A 24,472-nucleotide genomic window follows, 5' to 3' on the forward strand; every position below is an offset into this window, starting at 1 on the left:
CTGGCATTAGGAAGCCGTCAGGGATGCTGACAGACAAACCTGGCTGAAGTGACAATTGGCAAGGAATCCCTGAACTATTCCCTGCTAACAGCTTCAGCCCCAGACACAGACAGTTCTGTTGGTTCCTCTTCTGGCCTGAGACACTGTGCCAACATATCCTGATCCAAGGGAACCTTCCTGGTACCAGAGAGGGACCAGGGAGCACGCCCCTCCCCCAGCTGGGTCCCTCCTCACCACACAGGCCATGGCCCTGGGTCTTGCTGGCTTTGCTGGTTTCCAGGATCATGAGTCCTGAGCTGTGAAGCCACTGGATCTGGATGTGTGAGGGTGTCTGGACAATATACATGTGTCCCGTATCCTCGATTCGGAAGCCATATCGACTCATGGGTGGCCACACAACTTGAGAGTCCACGGTCACCTTAAGGAGTAAGAAATTGAGCGTGAGCAGAGCTTCCACTGAGCTACCCACTCATCTATCCATGCACCCACTTATCTATCTACATATTCACCCATCTGTCCATCTATCCATCTGTCCATCTATCAATCTGTCCATTCATCCATCCATCCATCCATCCATCCAACCACCCATCCATCTGTCCAGCTACCTGCTGCGTCACCCATTTACTTTGTCTGTCAATCAACAGACAAACTCTCACTAGGCACCTCCCATGTGCCAGGTTGTCTGGGGCACATGCATCCAGAACATAGGCATGGGAGAACTCTGAAAATATTTTTATGTGCAAAGTCCAATAAAACCAGAACTGCAATGGCAGGAGGAAGGCTACCCCTCAGTGCACGCATAAACAAACTCCCGTCCCTTCTAAGCAGGTCCTCGTTCCCTGGTTCTACAGCCTGAGGATTAGGTGCTCCCTCCCTGGCATCAGCTCATTTCATGCTAACCATCCTGGAAGAGTGCAGCTGCCCCCAAGTTATGGTTACCAAGATCATGGTTTGTTTCGGGGCAGGATCCATCTGATTGTTTGAATTCCTAGCACTTGTCTTTGGGTTTGGCATCAACTGAGGGCTCAATCAATCTCTGTTAACTCCTGAGCACGCCTCGGTTCTCACAAACACTTTAAATTCGAAGGTATAGCTTCCATTACAGATTGACAAGGTTAAAATTGCACGTAAGATGGAGCAGCACGGACTGAGTTTTGTGCCATAAAACTAAAAGACAGAAAAGATTAAGATCATAAAACATTTATTATGATTTACCATCCTCCACCCAGGCCAAATTCTGCTGGAACTTTGTAGAATTAATGCTACTGCTCCTCCAACTATTCCATAAAACAGAGGAAGAGAGTGCTACCAAGCACATCTTACAAACCCAATATTACTCTAATACCGCGCTGGCTAATAATATGACAAAACATACCCCTATAGACAAATTTCCCTCAACACCACCCCCCCCCACACACACACACAGAGAGAGAGAGAGAGAGAGAGAGAGAGAGAGAGACTCAATAAAATACCTGCAAACCAATTCACTCATAAAATAAATCTATCATATACCAGGATCAAATTGGGTTCAGAGTTGTAAGGATGAGTCGATGCCCACACGTTAGTAAATGTAAGACAGTGCACAGAGAGACTCGTGGGTAGAGATCACGCGATCATCTCAGTGGATGCAGAAAGGCCTTTGACAAAGTCCAACCTCTTCTGATGATAAAGGAAGGCCCAGAAGAAACCAGGAATAGGAAGAACAGATCTCAACGCAACGACGCCTGGATGATAAGTTTACAGGCAGCGTTATAGTAACCGGGAAAACCGAAAGCATCCCCTGTAAAGTCAGAAACAGACAAACCCTCTGATGTTATTCAATACGGCATTTGAAGTCCTATCTGGAGCAAGAAGGCTAGAGAACGAAACAAAAGTAGTAAAAATAAGAAAGGGGACACAAGGGCTGGAGAGATGGCTCAGTGGCTAAGAGCACTGACTGCTCTTCCAGAGGTCCTGAGTTCAATTCCCAGCAACCGCATGGTGGCTCACAACCATCTGTAAAGAGATCCGATGCCCTCTTCTGATGTATCTGAAGACAGCTACACTGTACTTATATATATATAATAATAAATGAATAAATCTTAAAAAAAAAGAAAGGGGACACAAATCACAGCATCCCTCCTTGCAGATAATATAGTCCTATATTTAACAAACAACAACAACAACAAAAACCCCAGAAGACGTCATCAGAGAGTTCTGAGACCCGATGCTTTCAGCAAAGGGGCAGGGACGCCATCCCATTGTCAAGCATCTCAAAAGAACAAAAAACAGAAAGAAGCTTAACTGAGAAAACGAATTTATCTACAATAAGAACTTTAAGCATCCAAGAAGGACGTTGAAGAGAGAGCATGGAAAGGGCACTCGTGCCCACGGATCCACAGGATTAATATTGCAAAAATGGTTATGTTACCGAGAACAATATCCAGACTCAATGCAGTTCTCACCAGAGTTCTAACCATCATTACAGAAATAGGAAAGCAATCCTAAAATTCCTATGGATTAAGTACAAAGGTCTCTGTATAGCCAAAATCCTAGTAATGAAGAGAGACTGGAGGTACCACAATACCCAGCAACGTGTTACCCTCAGAGCTGCAGTGGGCGGGTGGGTGGGGGCAAACAAATGTTCCACAGCACCAACGGAGAGACAGACTAATCGACGGAGTGAAACAGAGGACCGAGGAAAAAACAGACACCTATAGCCATCTCATTTTTCACAGAGGTTTAAAACACACATCGAAGGAAGGATAGGCTCCTTGGCAGACAGTGCTGAACAAACTGGAGATGCACATTCCGAAGACAGAAACCAGAATTCTATCTCTCCCTATACAAAACTTAATTCAAAATGGAGGGAAAGCTTTAACGTAAGATGTGAAAACTTTGAAATCGAGGAATGCTTCCTGACATAGACAGGAACTTTCTGAAAAGGACCCCAGTGGCCCTAGAAATAATAGCACTAGAAATAACAGCAAATTTGGTAAATGAGGCTTCATCAGATTGAAGAAATCCTGTGCAGTGAAGAAAACAGTACCAGAATGAAGTGCGGCTTGTAGAATGGAGTGAATCTTTCCATTCCTCTAAGAGGGGGATCTATGTAGTGACTGTATAAAGAACTCAAAAATTAAACACAAAACACCCAATCATCCAGTCAACAAATGCGAAAATGAATTGAACAGGGAATTCTCCAGGGGAGTAAGAATAGCCAGTAAATATATGAGAAAAATGGTCAAATACACTTAGTCATTGAAAATGCAAATAAAAATGAGATTGAGGGCTCCTCTCTCCACAGTTCAGGCAAACAGATACAAGCACAGGTAGTGAGGGTTGGAAAGGGTCCCTTATACACTGCACTCAAAATGTGAGTCAGAGAGCCACAGGCAAATCAGCACAGAGGGTTCACAAACCCCAAGCTTAATGACCATATGACCCGGCTGTGCCTGGCCCACCGGCAGGACCTAGGACATCCTAAAGAAGAGGCATCCAAACACCACGCTTACTGCAGCCATTCATGATCGCCAGCTTGTGGAATCATCACAAACACCCAACAATGGACAAATGAATAAAGCCGATTGTGTGTATGTGTGTGCTCACACGCACATGCACATACACTTGTGCGTGTGTAATGAACTTTCCCTCAGCCACTAAAAAAGGATCGGATTATGTCATTTGCAAAAAAAAATATGGCTGGAACCAGAGAGCATCATGTTAAATGAATAAGCAAGACCTCCCCTGTGGTGCACATGTGTGTAACCTATATCCACATATATTACATGTTGACATGAATGCAGAAGGTAACTGTTTGGAAGGAGAAAGGGTACAAAGGCAGGAGAGGATAATGGCAAAACAAATGATCAAACCCGTGATGCTCATGTGTAAAAATGTCCTCATGAAAACCAGTATTTCATAGGGTCATTTTATAGGTATACTTTGAATATATGCTAATAAGAAGGAAGTATTTATAGGTATATATTAAATATAATAAATTCATGTATGTGTGAATTATGCCCTTTTTATTCAAATGTTAAAAAAACAAAAACAAGGAACAGATTTTGGGAACTGTGATGGTTTCAATGAAAATGTCCCCCACAGGGGTTGGGGATTTAGCTCATGGGGTTGGGGATTTAGCTCAGTGGTAGAGCGCTTGCCCAGCAAGCACAAGGCCCTGGGTTCGGTTCCCAGCTCCAAAAAAAGAAAAGAAAAGAAAAGAAAATGTCCCCCACAGGCTTCCTTATTTGAATGGAGTCCTTAGTTCTTGGTGCTATCTGGACAGGCTATGGCACTTTCAGGTAGTGCAGCCTTGCTGGAGGAAGCTCATCACTGGTGCAGGCCTCACTTCCTGTTCAGCAACTTTCTGTGCATGGTTGAGATGTGACCTCTCAGCCTCCTGCTCTGACTGCCAGCTGCCAAACCCTCCCCATGGCTTCTGGAAACGTAAGTCAAAGTGAACTCTCCCTTCTATAAGCTGCTTTTGTTCACAGTGTTTTATCACAGAAACAGAAAAGCAACTGATAAAGGGACTTTATTTTATTTATTTTTTAAACCTCCACCTCATCGTAACTGCATCAACCAAACCTTGCTTCAGAGAACCTTCGCAATGGGGGATGGAGGGCAGAGCCAAGCAGGAAAGTGTTGATCTTGGGGAACAGTACGAGGGCAAGCCACTGCTCGTGGATGTGTGGACGCTCGTTCCCTTACTGCGAAGGGAAGCCCACCCACGGGTGGGCTCTTGGGCACTCCAGCTTCCTTGACTGAGGTGGCTTTAGCCTTGAGTCATGAACCTTCAGTCGAGGGCACCTCCCTTACACAGTCCCTGCTCGGAAAAGGCCCTGGGAATGCCTCTGTGTGGCTGGCTATGTGTCCTCACAAACATGGGAAAGGTGACATTCTGACAGCAATTATTAAAGGTCACAATGTCTTGCCAGTCTGATGCCACCTGTTCACCTTCTGCCCAGAACAATGGAGGAAGCGTCCTAAATGAAGTAACTTTCTAGTATACCTTATTTTGTTTTACTTTTCTTTTTCATTTCAGACAGTCTCGTTATGTAGCCCCGGCTGGCATTATAAAGACAGCGATCCTCCTGCCTTTGCTTCCTGGTGCTGGGATTACAGACATGTGCCATCATTCTTAAAAGAGAGTCTTCCCAATCCCTGCCCCTAGTTACAAATAAGTCTCAGGGCCCCACTCCTGCCTATGCTGGCCTTCTCTGCTGCTCGGCCCTGCAGGCCACCTCTTTGATGTGCTCACCTTCCTGTTGAAGCGGTCGATGCTGATGTGGTGGGTCAGGTGAGTCACATTCAGAATCACCAGACAGAATGGGGGCCAGTTCAGGTGTCCCTGCAGAAAGACCAGCCTCATCATCCCAGAGCCCCTCCCCCAAGTTCCCCTCCAACTGCGTGAGTCTAGGAAACATGAGCAGACCTGCAGGCCTGGGTAGAAGGTGCATAGGCTCCTACCTGACCTCATGCGGGCCCAGCTGAAGGAAAGTGGGGAGGAAGAGAAAAAGGAAGGAAGGTAGAGAGGGAAAAAGGAAGGAAGGAAGAAGGGAGAGAGGGAGGAAGGAAGGAAGGAAGGAAGGAAAAGGAAGGAAGAGAGGGAGGGAGAAAGGAAGGGAGGAAAGAAAGAAAGGAGGGAGGGGAAAAGGGAGGGATGGAGGAAAGGAGGAAGGAGGCAGAAAGGGAGGAAGGGAGGAAGGTAGGAAGAAGGCAGAAAGGGAGGGAAGGAAAAAGAGAAGGGAGAGGTCCTTCCTCCACCCACTTGGTTGTGGGGTTATCCTAGCAGCCGGCCCCAACAGGTGGCACCTATGACCTTGGAATGGCTTGCCCACTCCTCTCTACTTAAGTGTCAATTCAAAGGCGACTGGAAAGCTTCAGGGACGAGAATCCTGCAGATCCCAGGGTCAGGAGGTGGCACACTCTGCTCCACCCGTCCCCTTGGTCACCTGGCCTGACCCTTTACCATTTCATAAACCTCCAGGGCGGCAGAGAGAGATGCTGCCATGACCCTCCCCAGGGTCTACCGTACCCTCTGGCATTCCTTGAACTCCATCTTACCACCCAATCTCCCCTCTCAGCCTAGTTCAGATCTCGGGCCCTGGCAGGGAGAGAGCAAGGGGCAGTACTATACCAGGTTGGCACTCTTGCAATCCAGGGCGTGCACAGAGATGATTTCGTCTGGGCTCTGGCTGAGGATATAGATGGCCTCCTTGAACAGAGCGGCATGGCTGCCGTCAAAGGTCACAAAGCTCAGGTCTGGGAAGATTGAGCATCTGCCTGGAGACAGGGACAAAGGAGAGCAAGCAGGTTCCAAGGCCACCAGGAAGATGGGCAAGTGAGTCAGACACCTTGGGGTTGGAGAGTTCCTGGGATCAGGTGTCCCACAGAGTTCAGAGGTCACCAGGGAAGGAAATCTGTCAGGGCAGGAGTCACAGTGAAATGGGATTTCCCACAGAAGTATGGGAGGAAACACAAGTCAGGGGACAAGGCATGCTGGGGTAGGGAAAAGACAGAGGCTCTGGCCAACCCCGTAACTCACAGGCACATTCCCAGAGTGGGCAGCAGCGATCTCCGCCCACCCGGACAGCGAGGCCCAGGACTCCACAGCGAGGGCGTACGGCACCCTGAGGACAGTGCTGGGTCTGGTTCACACGGATTAGCTGGCCTTCTAGGCATATGTGACGGACGCAGTCTTGTTCGGCGATGGGCTGTGGCATGAAGTGGAGTGTCAACATGAGTGCCTCCTTGGAGCTTATGGTATGACTACCTCAACTCTTCTGGAACAAGCCAGGTCCTAGCAGGACAGCTAACATGGAGATAAAACTAGGGAAGTGACGCCCTGTGATGCCTGGTTTCAATAGTCAACTTGAGTCAACCAAGAGTCTCCTGGGAAGAGAGTCTCAATGAGGGATTGTCTGGATCAAGTTGGACTGTGGGCTTGCTTGTGGTGGGTTGTTTTAATTGATTAGGGAAGACCCAGCTTGAATGTGGGCAATCCATTCCTTGGTTTTGAGCCCCGGACTGTGTGAGCATAGAAAAAGCTAGCTGAGCAGTACACACACATGCATCCATTCTTTCTCTCGATGCATGCATCCATTCTTTCTTTCAGTCCCAAGCTCGCTCCCACCACACCCTGCAGAAACACACCAAGCATTCAATCAGCCCTGGACCCAAAAAGGCAAGGTGGGGCCCTGCTGTGGTTTCAGGGAGACCTGGTGGGTTTTACAGTACCAGTGGCATCTCCATGATCCACCCAACCCACGCTGCAGACACCGCTGGGGCTTACAACACCTAACCTTCCTGCTGGCCACACAGAGGCCACGGCCAGAGAGGAAGGGGCTGCCAGCCTCCTAGCTACTTCTCCCCTCCCAGGGTCCTCCTCATCCCTCCCCAGTTCTCTGCAGACACCCACATCTGGCAGTTTATCAGGTACAACAGAGACAACCAAAGTGACCTTAACCTTTGCAGGGAGTCCCAACACCACCGTCGCTTCCTGGTCACCCCCTGTACCTCGCTTCCCACTCATGACCAAAGCAGTGACAGTCCCAAGTCATGACTCTTTTCCTGTTAAAACCACACCCTGCGGCCCTCTTGAGCCTCTCTTCCAAACCCTGAGCAAGTCTAGGGACACTACCGCCATCTTGTAGCATAGAGTAAAAATGGACAGGAGCCTCAATGGGCACAGCTTATGGTGGTGGTCATCCTAGAAACAGGGAGAAAGCCAGGTCTTGGGGACAATCCACAAAGCAGAAGGATCCAACAAGTCACTCACCACACAGATGGCAGAAGTGTTCCCTTCGGCCTCCATCGATCCCTCTGCAATGCTCTGGGCTGGAGCTGAGCGCCCTGTCTGCTCCGTGGTGGCCTGACGCACTAGATCCTCTTGGGGTTGGAGTCCTGCTGGGGTCCCGTGGGCCTCCGCCAGCTGAGGCAGCAGAACCAGTGGGCCCTCCCGGGAGGCAGTCCTGGCTGACACCCGGCTTAGGGAGTGGGTTGTGGGCACCAGTGGTACTGTGCCAGCCCGGGGGCCTTCAGCCTCAGTCACCAAGGGAGCAACGGTGTGGCTCACTGTGGGCGTGAGTTCTGGGAACCCACCCTGGACAGAGTCGGAGATGAGGGTGGGTGGAGACACCTTCTTAGAGAGAACGGCTGCTCTCTGGGTGGTGCTCTTCCGCGGGGCAACAGACACCGTGGGGGGCACCCCAGCAGTCCCTGCTGAGGCGCCAAAGCTTGGAGCCATAGCTGTTACGTGGGGAGCTGTGGGGCTAGGTGAGTGTGCCTGTTCCTCCACAGCAGACATGAGTGGCGCTGTCAGACTGAGTGTCGTCTGAGTAAGTGGGGTCACAGTCATGGCTGTGGCCGAAGTTGTAGCCCAGTGCTGAGGGGGACGGGTGGGAACGTAACCTTTGGAGGCAGGTGTGGCCACTGGGGCAGATGTGCCCACCTTAGCCAAGGGCAGGCTGGTGTCAGGAGGCAGGCCAGAGAGGAGGTGGGGTGGCCGAGTTGTCTCTAGAGAAGCTAAGGCTGTGGTCCCCAGTCCGTGAGCACCTGTGGATGGGCTGCCAGCACCCAGGATCCCTGGGGACAGAGCTGGAGACCCAGGGGCTGTGGTGGTATGTTGGGCTGGGTGAGGCAGGTCAACGGGGGCCGAGCTTGGGGGTGGGGACACTGGCAACTCTGTAAGCTGACTGTGCCCAGCGTCTCCCTTCTCTGTGGCTGACGCTACCTCCAAGCCCGTGGTGACAAGAGGACTGGCAGGAGCCCTGTATGCTGTGCTCACCACAGTCAGGGGCTGGCTGGAACTTTTAGTGCTCTGGGCCAGGACAGAGAGGGATGTCTCTGTCTTGTTTGTCACATTAGTTACTGCAGTTGACAGGTGGGATCCCAGGGAGGTGGGGGGCCAGGACGTCACTCCAGGGGAAGTCGTAGGTCTGGAAGAGAGGCTCCAAGAGGGCCGCAGGGGTGTGGTTTTAACAGGAAAGGAGTCATGACTTGGGACTGTCACCGCTTTGGTCATGAGTGGGAAGCGAGGTACAGGGGGTGACCGGGAAGCGACGGTGGTGTTGGGACTCCCTGCAAAGGTTAAGGTCACTTTGGTTGTCTCTGTTGTACCTGATAAACTGCCAGATGTGAGCGTCTGCAGAGAACTGGGGAGGGATGAGGAGGACCCTGGGAGGGGAGAAGTAGCTAGGAGGCTGGCAGCCCCTTCCCCTCTGGCTGTGGCCTCTGTGTGGCCAGCAGGAAGGTTAGGTGTTGTAAGCCCCAGCGGTGTCTGCAGCGTGGGTTGGGTGGATCCTGGAGATGCCACTGGCCCCTCAGTGGCAGCCATTGGTGGATTTGGGGCTGAGGTGAGTGGGGCTAGTGGATCAAGGACAGGGATGTGGGTGGAGGCTCCAGGGGGCTCCTGTGGAAGCTGCTGCTTGTCACTGGTGGTGGGAGGCACTTGACCAGGTGCCAGAGTCTCATTACCAAGGGTCTCCTTGGGACCCCGCAGGGCTGGCTCCACACCTGGGGTAGACAAGAGAAGAGGCTCAGAAAAAGGGTGACTGTCCCTTGCTGTTCTCACGGGGCAGTGCTGAGGTGCCCTACGTAAGAATAAGCACAGCTTCTGACAGTAGACAGCCGGTATCTGCCATAGAGACCAACAAGATGGACTCTGTACATTTTGCCTGAGCCTGGCTGCCCTGTGCATCCAAAACAAGACCCCAAGCAAGATTTCTACATCCCACTTTTCCTGTCTCTGAAACGGGGACCAGACAAAACCCCAGAGCAATGGTGATCTTTCCTTCCAGGGCCCTGTGCAGACTCTGCTGCTCCGGGATGCAGGGCCCTGAGCAGCACCCTCCTTGGTGATACCCTGGAGTCTGAAGGAAAAAGGAGAACCCCAGGCCGCTTACAGTCTTCCAGGTAGACACATCTCTGTGTGACTTCATCCAGGACCTTAGGAGTGGGACATACAGGGACACAGCCTTCTACCCTAAGGACAGAGCAGGGAGCTGGCTAGTGACCAGAACATAGAGCTGGCCCCCCTCTTTTACCTGGATAGAACACAGCCCTGCCCTGTGACGTGTGTGTATGCATACTTAATCAGGCACACGCTCATGGGAAACTCTACAAAGACCTTGTTGGGAACGTGTACAACAGCACCTATGAACACGTATGTGGGCCTCATGTTCTCATTCCCTGGCTAACAGGGACACACATGTGAACGCGTGTGGCTCTGTTCATGCCTGTGCACATGCTCAGGTTCTCTGCACTGGCCCCCTCTCACGTGGCCCGCAGGCCCTTTCTAAGGCTGTGAAAAAGCTAAAATGTAGACCCACTGCACACATACGTGTATACCTATGTAGATGCCCATAAACACCAGTTCACACACCCCTGTGGCATTCTCAACCACGCTCAGCTGCACAGAGTCAGCTCACACAGGTGTGCGAATATGGCAGCACACAGCCCATACCTGGTTAATGCATACAAGCAGGCAGTTAAGCTATGTGCACACCATGCACCAGTAGACAGTATGAATATGTAACATTTATACAGGGCACACACATACTATTGTAATTGGAATGTGAATGCCCCCACCCATAGATTCGCTGCTTTGCCTTCCCCACAACAATGGACTGGTCCTTTTGTAAACTGTGCCCCCAAATAAACCCCACCCCCTTAAGCTATTCCATCATGAGAGAAAAATGGCTAAGACATACACAGGGCACATTTCCCTGACACGCACACACTCCTATACCCACCTTAGCACACATGCCCGCACACACCCGCCCACACGTGTGTCTACACACATGCTGGCACTTGCACTCAAACTCTCAATGGCATTGACACCATGCCTGTACCACCTGGTCTCACCTGGGCACATCCTGGCAGCTGGCTGCCTGCGGGTCCCGGCAGGTTTGGAAACAGGGGCTAGCGCAGGCATCATAGTGCCACTCACAGATGGGGTAGGCAGCCCCCGAAGGCTTGGCATCTAGAAAGACAATCTCTTCCAAGTCTCTGGACTGAGAGAGACTGAACACCAGTGCCCAGAATTATCCCAGATCAGCCCATGCCTTCCCTGCCCTGTGGTGAGGACATGTAAGTACACAGGAAAAAGAAAAAAAAAAGAAAAAAAAAAAAAAAAAAAAAAAAAAAAAAAAGCAAGTCAAAGCAGGCTGCATCCATGACAACTGTGGACAGGGTCTGAAGAGCCTTGGAGACCCTGCTAGTTTCTCAGCCCGGCGTCCTGGGAACAATATGTGCCCTCGGCAGGAAACCGAAGCCAAGTGTGCTATCTCGCACTTCCACACAAGCTGCCTATTTCCACAAAAAGTGGCCTGCGTCTCAGCCCATCCTGCCACCACTCCCTGAGCTGCCAATATGGAGGTCAGACCACTTCCTGTTCCAGGAGTAAACCCCAGGGAGCCTGCTCTTTGCCAACAGGCTGAAATTTCTGTCCTCAGGGAGAGAGGACAGGGAAGGTACCTGAGTGAGGCAGAGCCCCAGACCCAAGAGCAATGCCAGGGCAGACCCTTACCCAGAAGGCAGAGCGGTGCCAGGGCGGACCCTTACCCAGAAGGCAGAGCGGTGCCAGGGCGGACCCTTACCCAGAAGGCAGAGCGGTGCCAGGGCGGACCCTTACCCAGAAGGCAGAGCGGTGCCAGGGCGGACCCTTACCCAGAAGGCAGAGCGGTGCCAGGGCGGACCCTTACCCAGAAGGCAGAGCGGTGCCAGGGCGGACCCTTACCCAGAAGGCAGAGCGGTGCCAGGGCGGACCCTTACCCAGAAGGCAGAGCGGTGCCAGGGCGGACCCTTACCCAGAAGGCAGAGCGGTGCCAGGGCGGACCCTTACCCAGAAGGCGGAAGAGTGCACCACCACGAAATGCCTCTGTGTGTTCATATGTCCGCAGAGCCAGCTTAAGGCCTGATGAATGGAGGAAGGAGCCAGGCTTTGCCAGGGACTCCAGAGCCACCAGGCCAGCCTGCCATGTCCCCCGGTGCAGGGAGAAGGAGGCGTGCTGATAGAAGGCTTCATCCCGCTGCCATTTTGCCAGCCTTATAGAGCCATTGGCTGTGACGTGCAGGTAGAAATTGGGTCTGTCAGCTGCCTCCAGGGACACCACATCAGGGTCTGCAGAGCCACAGGAGTTAGGTCAGTATGCAGGGAGAACAGATTTGGGGGTGCGGCATGCCGGCATGTGCTCTCAGGCTCAGTGGTTGAGGATGACAGCATCCTAGGGACTATTGGACCCTGCTCCCCTGTCACTGCCTCGGCTCCTTTGAATTTCTTCCCTGTCCTCAATCTTCTCCCTCCCACCTATCCAGCTACCCTCGGCCATCATCTCTGTGGATGAAGGTGGGAGGTTACAGAAGGCCTCAGCTGCTGCTGTCTCCTGTCCTGTCTGTCTCTCCTTTCCCACCAGAAAACCTTGCCTACCCTGCCGCCTACTCTGCTTGGCACCAGGTAGGAATAGTCATTCTACAGGGTGACAGTCCTCTGGACAGTCCAGTGGATGTGGTCATTCCGAAAGCTCAGCATACTCACAATGTGTAACATTCTCCATTTCCTCCTGTCAAAGTAATCCCCTATCCCAGGAGACCCGAAGCTGCCCCACCAGGCAGACCTGACTCTAAAGTAGTGTCTTTCTTGCTGAAAAAAAAAACGATATTCCTGCTGGACAGTGACTGGGTCCCTTAATGTCTCTGGTTCCTGTGCTTGCTCTGTGCTTAAGACTCAGCGAGAGGAAGAAAGGACAGAGGAAAGAAAAAGGGGGGAGGAGGGAAGGGAGGGGAAAAGGAGAGGAGGGGAGCAAGAAGCCAGAAGCGAAGGGAGAGAGGGGATACAAAAGGAGAGTAGTTGCTGACCCCCCCCCCGGGATTCTTTAAAACAATAGTGGTTGGGGGGCTGTCTGGGTCCTGTCCTAAGCAGTTTGGGGTCACAGAGATCAAGAAACTAGTCTGAACTAGAAACAGTGGGGCTGGAGCCCTGTGGGTGGCTGCAAGCTTCAGTGTCCCCCACACCCTCATCAACACCGCCTTTTCGGAGACGGCTGGACAGGAGCCAAAGGGTGGGCCTTACCATGCGCCTTGGCCTTGGACAGGGCAGCTGTCAGCAGGAAGCTTGAAATGTCCCCTGGCGCCAGGTCCTCTGCTCTCACAAGGGCTATGTCTCCATCTACTGCCCTCATGGCCACAAGAGCACTGCCAGCCATCATGCTGGACAGCTGGTAGGGACCCTTACCTAGCGCTGGAGAAAAGAGACTCTATCACAAGTGTCACCGCCCAACCCCTATGTCCCACCAGTCAGAAGTTCAGAAGAGGCGGCGTGCTGGAGAGGGGCTCGTGATGGCTTCTCACCCCAGACCACACGACCCTTAGTAGCTCTAAGGAAACCCCAGGCTAGCAGTCCCCAAGGAGACAGACCTCCCTCTGTGCTTAAGCCCCTGCACAGGGTACCCGTGACGGTTGTCCCTGTAAGCATGGGCCATTAGCATAGCAGACAGTGTTCCATCAGGGTTGCCTTTGGGAAAATACGATACACCGGTCTCTGCCCACCCTATCCTGAGGGGTGACAGCCAGGAGCCTGGAGCTCAAAGCTTGTCTCTGTTTATTTCATGCACGGGTCTCATTTGTGTTTGGGGGAGGTGGAGTTGTGGGTAGAGGGTGGAAGGCACATAGGTGTCCCAGACATTTGTGACAGCTTTATAAATGATCTTCCTGCCTCTGCTGTGTCCCATAGGTGTCTGGGTCACCTTCCTAGACACTGTCCTCATTGGCTTTCCTCACCTACAAGACAGGCTTCAGAGCACAGCTTTAATTCAGGGCTCTCCCATACTGGACTCAGGCTTTGCCCTCCACCCCACAAGGGCTCCTGTCACTATGGATTCCTGCTTCACTGAAGGAGCCCTGGCTCATCTCTACCACACTGTCCCTCTCCTCCCTGAGGAAATCCTCCTCCTTCTACGCCTGAAGGACACCTGCCCAGGCCCTAGAGGCCAGCTCGTATGTCACCTCCTTGAGGGAGTTCTCCCTGCACCCTCTTCCCCACACACTACCAGCCCTAGGAGCAAGCACACAGGAGTCACAGCTCTGAGGTGTGGCTCTGCACTGGGCTTCCCTACCTGTATCCTTTATTGGAAAGCAGCCTGTGCGCTGGGCTGGTAAATCATCATCAGCAACCAGCTCCCCAAGCAAACAAACAAACAAGCAAACAAGCAAACACAAAGCAGTGTGTGGCACTGACTAGTTTCTATGGGGTGGACACCCAAAGCAAAGGCCGCCTTCAACAGATGCAGGGTGCTCCCAGATCCCTCTGCAGAGGTCCTCTTTCCCAGAACCCCATGAGGCCTGGACCACAGAAAATACTGGGAGAAAGAAATGAGGCAAGGAATGGGTGAGTGGGAGGGAGGGTGGGTGGAGGATACCAGAAGCAGCTTGTCCTTTGCAAGTTACTGACACCCCAAATGCCGCAGAGTGAGAAAACTGCTGAGAACTGTGCTGCTGAAATGCCTTGCCTGATGTTACAGGGACACTTCATCCCTTTGGGCATTGACGATCTGGGGCCATCAGCAGCCCCTTGGAACTACCATTGGGCAGGACCGTGCTGGTCCAGCCATCATCTACAGATCCTTAGTCTTGTCTCTGTGTCCTTTCCACAGCCCATAGTCGTTAGGTCTCAAACCGTGGACAAATGGCTAAGGGAGGTGCCCAATAACATATTAAAACTGATGCCAGCCACCAGGTTCTCCCGGCATCCCTCGGTCCCTACCTGTGACAGGATCCTCCTGGCTGACATATCCTACCGTAGCTGCTCTGCCCTATATAATCCAGCCATTTTGGTTACAGTCCTTTTTTATCCTTTTACTTTTCGGCCTCTTTGCTTCCTGGCCTCTTGGCTCCCCTCCCCCATTCTCCTCCCATGGCCTGGCTCAGGGTCAGGTTCACGATGGACTCTCTCAAGTGCCTCTGATGTTTCCTGCCTACAAGAAACGTTCTCTTCTGCCTTACCTAGGAGCAATTACGTTCTTCTTATTTCTTTTTTTCATTCGATAGTCTTGCCTGGAAAGATGCTTCTTAAACCCAAATTTGGCACCAAAATGTGCATGAAGCCTATGCCCACACCTTCACAGGCCAGCTCCTGCAGGCTGTTGCTGGGAGGAGACCGAGGGGCTTGGAAGGACTAGGGCACTAAATGCCTCCAGGACAACACCTTGACCCAAGTGGACAGAGCTTGTTGCTAAGAACTATTCAAGATGTGTGGGCCATCTTGCCACAGCCCAGGCAACCTCTGATCAAGTTGACTAAGTGGCTCTAATACTGGACACTAGTCTCCCTTGGTCCTTAGCAATGACTTGCATTTTTATATTCATTTCTAATCTAGATACTGGTGCATATCTTAGTTCCCTGAACCCTTGGGCATTTGAAGACCCATCTAGGTTTTCAGCCATCATCCTGCTTTTGACAACTCAGGTCTTCAGAGAACTCTGGGTAAATTCCATGGGCTTGTTGGGCCCATGTGGGCTGAGCACACGGATAGGTGTCTGTTGACTGGTGAGTCTGCCCTGAATGATGGAAAGCCCTGAGAAGGTTCCTGCGCTGGACCTCACAGGGCTGCTAGAGCAGCTATGGATGTAGTCCTGGACACCTCTGAGCCTGGCACCATCAAGACTTTACACGGCACAGCTCTGCCAGTGACATATCTCAGCTTCTCCAGGGCCAGCAGCACACTGGGAGGTCAGCATTGATGTGGCCCACGGGCAGAGTGCCTGAGGCTCTACTTGGGGTGAAATTGGCTTACCTTTGTTGAAGAAGTCACAGTCATAAGCTAAAGAAGAAAGAAGAAAGATTTCCTGAGCAGAGCACTCACACCCAGCCTCCCCCTCCATCAAGAACTGGGTCTCGCCTATTTCCAAATCTCTAAGATTGAGGGATGGATTTGGATCCATATGTCTCTTTTTTGTGGGGGAATATTTGTTTGTTTGGTTGGCTGCTTTTGTTTTTGAGACCAGGTTTCTCTGTGTAGCCCTGGCTACACTAGAACTCATTCTGTAGACCAGGCTGGCCTGGAACTCAAAGATCCATCTGCCTCCCAAGTACTGGGATTAAAGGCATGCGGCAACACCACCCAGAGATCCATATTCTTAGGGGAGGAAATGCAATGGTCCCTCCCTACACCCCAGCTCAAAGCCTGGCTTGGAGTAGCAGTTAGCAGTGTGATGAATGAATGAATGAATGAATGAATGAATGAATGAATGAATGAATGAATATTGGAGAGAAGAATGTGTTCTGTGTAGCCATAAAGGTAGAGATTAGAATGAAGGGGTGTGAGTAAGGTGTAGCCCTCACTCAGAGTAGATATGTAGAGTGCTTGCCTAGCATGGTTCAGTCTCCAGCATTGCACTTTGTGGTGTGGTGGTGCACATCTGTAATCCCAGCATGTGGGAGGGGGAGGCAGAAATATCAAGTTCAGGGTCATCCTTGGCACTATAGGGAGTTTGAGGTAAGCCTGGACAAGAGATCCTGTCTCAAAGGCAATAACGGAACTAAAGAGTAGAAGCTCTGGTTGGATACATTGCAGAAAAGTCCCCAAACAATCAACCCAAGCATGAGGTGGAAGGTTCCTCCGCCTTGGATGGAAGGGAACAAAAGACCTCAGGGACCCCAGGCGGCTCCAAAACCTCCTTTGGCCCCACCAAAGATCTCTTAGGAGGTAAAGTGTGGACCTCTTGCGCCCTCTAGTGGACGGTCTGCATCTATTCTGTAGCGTCTCTCTTACTGATTCTTCAGTCCACGATGGGGGAGCCGTGCCGACCTCATCAGACTATGCCAATCACGAACAAACAGGGTTATGAGGAACCAGCTGGTTGCGCCTGGGGTAAAGACTGAGGGCAGATTTGCCTCACACGGAGGGGTGTGGTGTGAAGAAAGTCACCAACTCCTCTTCACACCCTAACTCACAACCATCGCATCCTCTTTCCTTCTTGCAAAGTCATTAGGGATCACTTGGGAAGCAGAGACAAGAGGATATCTGTAGGTTGGCGGGCCATCCTGGTCTATGTGTTAAGCTCCAGGACAGCCAGGGCTAATAGAGAGACCCTGTCTCAAAAAACCAAAAACATGACGAGTCAGGAGCTGGCTTTTATGAGGCTACCGGCAAACAGGCAAACACTTGTTTGTCCTCCATGTGGACATGGAGTGTTGAACCATAAGACTCTAAGATGGGACTGGGGCATGACTCGGTTGGGTGCCAGAACAAGGTGCAAGGTGCAAGTTCAACCCGGTATGGGGACACAGAAGCAAATGGATCTCTGGGGCCAAGGAGCCTAATGGCTTCACACCAATGCAAGAAAAAACGTTTGCAAAGACGTCTGTCCCCTATCTGTCCAACCTTGGACTCACGTTACTTGCTATTGATCTGAACACCACTCAGCAAAGGACTTCTCCTACTTATTTAGTGTGTGTGTGTGTGTGTGTGTGTGTGTGTGTGTGTGTGTGTGCACGTCTGAGGGATGCATGTGCCATGACGTACATGTAGATATGGAGGTCAGAGGACAACTCCTTCCATCATGTGGGTTCTGGGGACAAACTGAGGTGGTCAGGCTTGGCAGCAAGAACTTTTACCTGCTGAGCCATCCCACGGGCCTAAGATTATTGATTTTTAAAATATCTTGTGTGATATTTCTCACTTTTACCCTCCTTGCCTCAACTTCTCACAAGCTCACAGCTCAGTATGGAACGTGTATTCCCATTACGGTATTTTAATAGTCACTAAAATCCTTATTAATCTTTGGAGGAACTGCTTCCATTTTGTTTCGGCCAATATCTGATTCTACTTTAATGCGACATTCTAAACACATTAAAGTGACTACAAAAGGTTCGTGATAAGCACATATCAAAACATTAAAATCATCAGTAATGGGGTCCCATCTGGAGTTTTGACACAGGGGAAACCGATAATACAGACCTTTTGTTTTGTTTTTCTCTGTGTAGCCCTGGCTGTCCTGCAACTCACTCTGTAGACCAGGCTGGCCTAGAACTCACAGAGACCCTCCTGTGTCTGCCTCCCGAGTGCTGGGATTAAAGGCGCCCGCTGCCAGCACCTTTGATATCTATCCGCTAACAGTATTTTTGCAGCTAATTTTTAGTTTTTAAAGACACTGCACTCAAATGTCATTGAGTGGGATCCCCGGGTTCTCTGGCGTCCCTGTAAGTGCACAGCCCTGGCAAGGGCTTCACTCTAGTCCTGGTTATTACATGAGTCAGCACACACGTAGCATCTCATGATAGGTCCTCTCCATCCTGAAGTGTGGTTATCAGAGGCCAGGAGAGAGGAGACCCCCGCCAGGATCTCAGGGGGAGCAGGCGGAATAAAAGGAGGCCAAGGGAGGATGTTCCTCCACCTTCTCCATGAGGTCCCCCTGCCTGGAGCCAACACCCCTGTGTCTACTAGCAGTGTCGCACAGCACCAACCAGGACTGTGAGCTTTGCACCGCTCCAGGTTCTTGGCATCTGCGAGGTGGGGACTTAGCTTCACTCCTGTGCTGTGGAGAAGGGAATGAACCCAGACCCCAGACTGGCAGAACTGGCATCGGGACCAGATCATCTTCCCTTGTAAACCTGGGCACTTGCCATTGACCCCAAAACGAGATCAGGAAAACCCTCTATGGGGTATCGCAATCTGAGGGAAATGACCGATTAACTTAACCTTCTTTGCGTTTTAGTTCTCCCTTTACCTATTCTGTATGTTTCATGATATACATTTATACTCTCAATCATATACGCATATGTTTGTGCCTGTGTGAGCATGTAAATGTGTGTGAGCATGTGTGCACACTCATACGTGCCCGCAGAATATTTTCATCTCACACAAGCATCCACAGAGCCCTGTTCCGAGTAAGCAGGACCTCTCTTCACAGCTCAGCTGATGGAGGGCTTCTATGTTCCTCCTCCTGTTTGAGCTTGCAGTAAGCCAGAGAAAGGCCTTTTGATTCCTAGTTTTCATATGGTGAAAGCTGAGCCTCAGAGAAGTCAAGCGGCTTGTTTGAGGTCATACAGCATGCAAAGCCAGTTTGGAATCCAGGGTTTGTGACTGGCTCTCTTAGCAATGAGGTTGAGGACACAGGCTTGCACCGGCCTCTTCAGCAGTGAGCTCCAGCAACCTTACTATTCTGAGTGACCTTGGGCATGGCGTGCACCTCTCTCTCTCTCTCTCTCTCTCTCTCTCTCTCTCTCTCTCTCTCTCTCTCTCTCTTTCTCTCTGCCATATACATCGTATATACATCATGGGGATTGTGTACATCCTACTGGTCCCCTGGGGCAGTCTGGAACACTCACGGCAGATGCGGGGTGTCCGCCAGTCAATTACCACCCCGTGTTGGCAGCACTGATGGGCGTAGGCAGCCACACTAGCACAGAAGCACTCACAGTCACCACCCCGGCTGCAGCCACATGTGTCCGTCAGGCAGTTTGAGTAAAACCAAGTGACATCAACCTAGGAAGGTCAGAGGATTCTGAATGTCAAGTCTGTGTCTTCTCTTTTGATAGCACAAAACAAAGATGCTCACTGGTAGGGCGAGCTGTCTGCATGGGATGAGGGATATGGGAAGTAGCAGCCATCTTGGAAAGCACTGGCAGATACCCACTTCGTGAAACTCATCCTGAATCCAGACGTTGGACCCAGGGAACTAGGGAATCACTAAAGAACAGAGAGTGGGACCTGCCCCAACAGGCTGGAGACACAAAGGTTGGTCTTCAATGGTCTTTAAAGCCCTAAAGGATCCCCATGGAGCTGAACCCCAGTTCCCATCTCTATGGAGGACACGGAAAAGGCAGAGGTACAGCAGGGGTTCGTGCCCACTCTGAGGCAGAACTTCCTCACAAGCAGGGACAGCCAGGCCCAGCAGTGCCTGCAGAGAGCACAGAGGTCCGGCTGACTGTCCCTGGGCATCAGGGACTCAGGGAAGGCTCATCTGAGCAGAACAGAGGCAGGAGAATGTCAGAGAAGAGATAGGTCTCCCTTCTTGTAAGGGAGTCTTTGAGCAGAAGGGGTCCTGGGAATGAATGTTGGATGGACTTAGGAGGGGCCGAGGTGGGTCCACTTACCACAGGGTGGCAGGTCTCAAACACCTCACTGAGCAGAATACCACACTCCTTCCTGGCAAATGGTTCTCGGAGAGGATTCAGGACACAAGTGTCCCTGGGATCAGGGGTGTCTGGGCACTGAAGGATAAAGAAGAGCTGGTCTATGGCACTGAGCGCAGAGGATCTCCCTAGCCATCGAGTGCCTGTGCCTGGTCACACAGAGGCCCTGAAACTGCCCACTTGATACCCACGTCCTTGTTTAATCCCCTCCCCTGGGGAGTGGAAGAAGCCTCCAACTTCTTCCAACAAAGAGTACACACCACAGGATCTGGGGACACACCACGTTCTGAGTCCGTGATCACATGACTGTGTCAGACGAGGTTTCAGAGCCCTCATCAGAGTCTCCCCCTTCCTGCCTGTGTGTGAGGAAGAGGGGAGCTATGCTGGGAACTGTTGCAGGATCCTGGATCACACTGTGAACCCTGAGAGTGTGTTACTTATTGGAAAAAATAGAAACTGTTCCTGGTGGTGGTGCGGCTCAGCAGTAGCACACACCTTAAAGCCACGGGCTTTCTGCTTATTGTAAACAGGATTAAATAAAGTCAACCTCAGGTCAAGAGACAGAGCAAGCAACCAGATGACAGGAAGTAAACATAGGGGGAAAAACATAGAGCACGGGGGAGCCAGGGGGACAAATAGAGAGGTGCACAGGAAGTAGAAGGGAGGGACAGAGTTTGAAGTGTTTTTGAGAAGGCGTGGCGAAGGAGAACTTCCTTTTGGGATGTTGGCTGGGGAGGTAGTTCTGCCTGTTGCTTTCTCTATCTCTCTGAGCTAGCATCTGCCACCTGACTCTTTTTTGGTAAAATCTAATGCTTCAGATTTTGTTAAAAACATGACAGGAAATATGGGCGGCCTCTAAGAGTTGAGGGTGGTCTCTGGCTGACAGCTACTGGAAGCCAAAGCTCTCAGGGTCTACAGGTCCGGGAGTGGAAATTACCCACAGCTACCCAAGGATGGAGCCTATGGGAGATTCCCAGCCCTGGCTGTCCATTTTGTCTGCAGCCTGTGGGGCCTAGAGTAGAGACCCTAGGCACATGTTCTGATTCCCAACCAGCAGGAAGTGAGTAAAACACCCGTTGCTTAGTGGTGGGTGTTGCGTTGAGCACCACTGTGACACAGCAAAGGATGGTGAGAGCAGAACTGGTCCTCCTTCCCCGGACCTACATTTTTTTTTTTGGTTCTTTTTTTCGGAGCTGGGGATCGAACCCAGGGCCTTGCGCTTCCTAGGCAAGCGCTCTACCACTGAGCTAAATCCCCAACCCCCGGACCTACATTTTTATGCACTGCCTACCCAGCATGCCTGAGGTTATCAGCAATGAAGAGTATGGATCTGTGTTGAGGATATCACAAACACAAGATCAGGTATCCATTCAGCTTTTCTAGAATGAGCCACGCCCAGCTGCTCTGCCTCACCCCTTCTCCATCTACCCTCCCACAAAAAACTAAGATCCACCCAGTGCAGACAATCGATACATGAAAAACTCTCGTCACCATTCTCCAATGCCGCACCCAAGGTAGACATAAGTAATCAATCACACTTTGCAGGCGGCCTCCTGGGACTGGTGAGACTTTTCTCCTGGCACAGCCCCCTTACTTCAACAGAAGACTAAGATCGCCCAGCAAACCCAAGGATAAGTCAAGAATCCGAGTCCCCTGCTTTCAGCTCAGAGCTGTTGCCCTGACAACTCACAGGTTGGCAGTGCCAGGCATCTCCCAACCCTCATGGAAACCCCATGATTCTGCTTATCTTCTCTACCTCACAGGCCATGTCTTTGATGCAGTCACCTGTCTAAACATGGCCTATCTGCTAAATCCCACCCTCCATGAAGTGATGGTGATGGTGGGGAGGGTGGATAAGCCTCGCATAATTCAACAAGTCCCACCTTCCAAACTAGCAAACTAGGTGGCCATCTTGCCTAGGATAGGAACTCCACCTCTTTCCCAGTGCTTTACCAGTTCCCTGAGTTTGGCCAAGGGCAGGGTTAGTGGGCTGCTTGCTTTGTGGGTCAGGGATAGAATCTTAGGCTAGGGATCCCAGTCAGAGGCAGAGGGCATTCCCAGGGAGAGCCTGGCACCATTGTGGTTCTCCCTGGCCTGGGTTCAGGATTTGTATGGTCCATCAAAGAGAGTGAGGGGTCCTATCTACTCTGAAAGTCCTTACCTCCACCGCAGCCCAACTGCTGCCAAACTCCTGGGGGTTTGTTAACTCCAGGTTCTCTGGGGTCCGCATCTCATTGACGGTTTTCAAGTCAAAGTTCCCACAGAGGCCCACCAACTGACCCTGAGGAGAGAGAGCCACCATGTTAGCTGACAGTTTCGTGGGGTTGAACTGCAGCACCAAGACTATCGATCCAGAAGCAACTGCAGGAAGCATGTTACAGAGGGATAGGGCGAGGCCAGAGAACAGAGGGGAAGTAGTGGACAGGACAGGGTTGTGCTCTTCCTGGCCCCTCAGAGAGAGACATCTCAGCCAAGGACAGCAGCAATGGCACTCAGGTCTCGTGACTACCTGCCACTGAGGACCCGCCTGGACATGCACAGTGGTTCTCTGGTCCCACAGGAGGGTGATGTGTTCCCGTGGGAAGTGCACCAACGTGAAGAAGCCTGCTCTCCAGATGTGGACAGCCTGCTTCTCATCCAGGAAGCTCTCAGGGCTCTAGAGAGATAAAATTAGTCAGTCCTGAGACCCAAGTGTCCCCTCAGCATCAAGTCTACCAGAAGTGGCCATGAATCACTGCCCCACCCAAGGACCTCATCAACATCCCTCCCTGCCTCCTCCCGGATGCCCACTGCTCCCACCCTTTATAAAGAATCCAGTCAGAGCTTCTGCCTCAGTGGGACTCCTGATTTCAACCCTCCCTCCCCCACCCCATCACCAACCAATCTGTGCCCAGCCCTCCCCAGTGCAGGTCCTTACGGGATCCCCTGAGTCGTCATCGAAGATGATGAGTGAGCTGCCAACGTTGATGGAGATGGACTTCCTGCAGATGACACCTGAGCTGTAGCAGTTCACATCTTCCACCATAACAGAGAAGCTGAGCTCCGATGTACTCTGAGGAGAAGAAAAGAAGCCAGGACAACCAGGGAGAGGAGGCATCCCGTGAAGAGCACAGAAGAGAGGGATGTGAACTCTGAGGGACTTTCCCACTAATTCATTTTTGTGAATATTGGTGTGGGGGGGGGAGGGGAGAGGGGCGGAATGGAGGGGAGGGGGAGAGGGGAGAGCGAAAGAAAGAGACTCTGTCTCAAAACTAATTAAAATTAGATTTTAAAAAAATATGGGCAAAATAGTTCATGTCTCTCTCTGCTCAAGAGGCTATACCAGAGCTCACTCAAACCTGGGAGTTTGCATTTATCTTGGGCAACATGGCAAGCCTGACTCCTCTGGAAGGTGTCTTTAGAAGCTGCACTTCAGGGGTTACAGATCCCCCCCATCCCCAACTGTGCATCAGCCTGGAGCCCAGATCATCTACGCATCTGACAGGTGCTGGTCCCTGGTTAGTCTGGGTGCCCGTAGAGACTGCTGGGTAAACACACTCAGTAACTCACCTTGACCAGGTGCACTTTGCACGCCCCTACAAAGTCAAACGGAAGCCCGTCAAATGTACGGTAGTGTCGGTCCCCGTAGGCAGTGCAGGTGGAGGCACAGGGGTGCAGGGCACACTGGAACGAGCCCCGCTGGCACACACTGAAACACACGCACAGAGAGAGCTCACAGAGCACAGTTCGCACCATATTAGAATGCTCTTGAGGAAGCCTTTGCCGGCTGAATGCACACGGTGTGTGCACCAGAGAAGGGCTTCAGCAAGCATTGCATCCTCCAACAGAAGCCAGGGAGGCAGACTGACTGCTCCTTTATTACTCATTCATTTGTTCATTTCTTCATTCATTCATTCATTCATTCATTCATTCATTCAACAGACCATCAGTGGCAAACACATCTCAGGCATTCTTCCAAGAATTTGAGAAATATCAATGAACAAAACAGAAGAAAAGCCCCGTGGTTCAGTGGAGTTTGCATCCTAGAGAAGAAATAGGCATCGTGGCTGTCTTAGCAGCCAGGCTGTGCTGGGGCAGGGTTGGGGCATGGAAGGAAAAGGGTGTGTTTAGAAATGTGTCCACAGATTTTAAACCGGGTCATCAGAGACATGGGAACAAAGACTTTAAGGAGCTAAGAAAGTTAGTGATATGGGCATTGGAAGAAAGGCATTGTGGGAAGAAGGGGCAGCCTACAAAGATGACCTTGAGGAATACTCATGGTAACAGCTGAGATGGACAACCCAAGGATAAGAGGGCAGAAGAGGTTTGGAGGGCAGTGGACAGCTGCGTGGTATAAGTTCAAGAAGGGGGGCTGGTG

The 24,472-nt window shown here is 51.4% G+C and overlaps 1 protein-coding gene across 1 annotated transcript in view; it reads right to left on the reverse strand.

Moving 5' to 3' along the window:
• The window catches only part of Otog (otogelin), a 67,553-nt gene that overhangs the window by 14,720 nt on the left and 28,361 nt on the right, over window positions 1-24,472 (reverse strand). Inside the window, exons 25-40 of the mRNA XM_032896035.1 lie at window positions 23,665-23,803; window positions 23,033-23,167; window positions 22,625-22,771; window positions 22,277-22,396; window positions 20,077-20,193; window positions 19,309-19,465; window positions 15,773-15,799; window positions 13,055-13,222; window positions 11,828-12,106; window positions 10,849-10,966; window positions 9,888-9,967; window positions 7,763-9,498; window positions 6,530-6,698; window positions 6,122-6,267; window positions 5,243-5,332; window positions 235-418 (exon numbers count right to left, since the gene is read on the reverse strand). Coding sequence (XP_032751926.1) covers window positions 235-418; window positions 5,243-5,332; window positions 6,122-6,267; window positions 6,530-6,698; window positions 7,763-9,498; window positions 9,888-9,967; window positions 10,849-10,966; window positions 11,828-12,106; window positions 13,055-13,222; window positions 15,773-15,799; window positions 19,309-19,465; window positions 20,077-20,193; window positions 22,277-22,396; window positions 22,625-22,771; window positions 23,033-23,167; window positions 23,665-23,803 — 3,812 coding nt within the window. The remainder of the gene's footprint in view (window positions 1-234; window positions 419-5,242; window positions 5,333-6,121; window positions 6,268-6,529; window positions 6,699-7,762; window positions 9,499-9,887; window positions 9,968-10,848; window positions 10,967-11,827; window positions 12,107-13,054; window positions 13,223-15,772; window positions 15,800-19,308; window positions 19,466-20,076; window positions 20,194-22,276; window positions 22,397-22,624; window positions 22,772-23,032; window positions 23,168-23,664; window positions 23,804-24,472) is intronic.

The sequence above is a fragment of the Rattus rattus genome, chromosome 2 (assembly GCF_011064425.1).
Source record: "Rattus rattus isolate New Zealand chromosome 2, Rrattus_CSIRO_v1, whole genome shotgun sequence".
In the NCBI taxonomy this organism is placed as follows: Eukaryota; Metazoa; Chordata; class Mammalia; order Rodentia; family Muridae; genus Rattus; species Rattus rattus.